We start from the raw sequence: 2174 nt of genomic DNA on the forward strand, positions 1-2174 counted from the left end.
GTTCAAAGGATAAGGCTCAACAGCGCCCCCCAGCAGTGGAGATATGTTTTTTTCTGAGCAAAATCTAGCAGATATTGCCTCCAGAGGTTCAAGCGCAAGTGAGCTCATTTCATCAGACTGGTTCAAAGGGCCACAGTTTCTGTGGAACAAAGAAATCCCTCCAGCTGCAGAGATCGACATGAACTTACCTCTCGGAGGTCCAGAGGTTAAAAGGGTACACGCTCTGAACACACTCAAAACAGAGATGAAAGATTTATCAGACAAGTTGACAAAGTTTTCTTCTTGGAACAAAGCTACTCAAGCCATTGCTCGACTGATTCGCTGTGCCAAGAGAGATAAAACAACAGGACACAGTACAGTACAAGAAAGACAAAACGCACAATGTGTCATTCTAAGGGATGTACAAGCAAGTGAATATAAAGAGGAGATAAAGATGCTCAAACATGGAAAGGCACTTTCTCACAAAAACAGACTGTTTCAGATGGACATTTTTCTTGATAGTGATGGACTCCTTAAGGTGGGAGGAAGGCTCAAGGCTGCTTCTTTCTCATCCACACTGAAACATCCAAYGCTAGTTCCAAAAGGTCACCATGTCACTCAGCTAATAATTGCTCATTTCCACAGTAAAGTGCAACACCAAGGGAAAGGACTGACAATCAATGAGATCAGATCAAATGGAATTTGGATTCCAAGCATCAATAAAGTCATAGCAAACTTTATCCACCAATGTGTAAAGTGTCGCAGACTCAGAAGAGGAACRGAAGAACAAAGAATGTCTGATCTCCCAACAGAACGTTTGGATCCAACGCCGCCATTTACMTTTTGTGGAATGGACTGTTTCGGTCCCTTTCTAACCAAACAAGCTCGCAARGTGAATAAGCGTTATGGACTTCTTTTTACATGTCTTTGTTGCAGAGCAGTGCACATAGAAATGTTAGACGACATGACTACAGACGTCTTTATCAATGCACTTCGCTGTTTTATAGCCATAAGAGGAACGGTCAGTGAGATTAAGTGTGATCAAGGAAGCAACTTTGTGGGAGCTAAAAATGAACTGCAGGAAGCTTTAAAACAAGTGGACTCTAACCGCATTACTGCATTTCTGGCCGAGAAACAGTGTGACTTCAAAATGCATACACCTCATTCARGCCATACAGGAGGTGTATGGGAGAGGCAAATCAGAACAGTTCGAAACATTCTGTGCTCAACYGCTTCACTTTCATCAGGCAGAATGGACGACACATCTTTACGGACATTCTTTTATGAAGCAATGTCGATTGTGAACAGCAGGCCTCTTACAGTGGACAACYTCAGTGACCCAAACAGCCCAGAACCGTTGACCCCAAATCACCTGCTCACTATGAAGTCAAAGGCAGCCCTGCCCCCTCCAGGAAAATTCATCAAAGAAGACATTTATGCCCGGAAAAGATGGCGGCAGGTGCAGTACCTGTCAGAGCAGTTTTGGTCACGTTGGAAAAGGGAGTATCTAGCCAATATCGCAATAAGGCAGAAATGGCACACACCAAGGAGAAACTTGAAAGTTGGAGATGTTGTCATGGAGAAAATGGACGATTTACCTCGAAGTGAATGGAGATTAGCACGAGTAGTGGACACRACATCAGACAATGATGGACTTGTGAGAAAGGTAAAAATTCRTTTTGGAGAACGAAGAATGGTAAAAGGACACTTATATGGAAGACCAACCATTGTTGAACGTCCAGTGCAGAAACTGGTCTTGCTTCTAGAGACTGCTTGACAACTCATCTTTTCTATTGATAATCTTCACWGATTAAAGTTTATGACTTTTGCATTTATGGACTACTTTTCAAAGACTAAGGTTAAAGGTCATTTCTTCATGGAAAATCATTTTTGCTACATTCCTGGTTGTCATTTAAGCCCTAATGATTTGGTGGGAGTGTAACAGACCTGCAAATGTTTTATTGTGAAATTTGTTCTTTATTTGTTTACTTAATTTACTATTGAGGTCGATGCTTTTATTTTGAAGGACGTTTTACAGAGCGACGTGCAGGTGCCATAAAGTAGAACTAACTGTGGTAAAATGCTGTAATAAGTTTAACATGAGCAGAAAACGTGTCTTCCCTGTGACTGAACTGAAGAAGAGAGAAAATGTCATCTATTGAATAATTTACAGGTTCTTTAGCACCTGGTTGATA

The 2174-nt window shown here is 41.5% G+C and overlaps 1 protein-coding gene across 1 annotated transcript; it reads left to right on the forward strand.

Annotated features, from left to right (window-relative positions):
* Positions 1-2174, forward strand: LOC106510784 (uncharacterized; the record flags this gene model as incomplete). The annotated part of the gene is given in 1 exon segment (XM_013999504.1): positions 1-2174. A coding segment is annotated over 1 exon segment (1713 nt). The 3' UTR covers positions 1757-2174.

The sequence above is a fragment of the Austrofundulus limnaeus genome, unplaced genomic scaffold, assembly GCF_001266775.1.
Source record: "Austrofundulus limnaeus strain Quisiro unplaced genomic scaffold, Austrofundulus_limnaeus-1.0 Scaffold2314, whole genome shotgun sequence".
In the NCBI taxonomy this organism is placed as follows: Eukaryota; Metazoa; Chordata; class Actinopteri; order Cyprinodontiformes; family Rivulidae; genus Austrofundulus; species Austrofundulus limnaeus.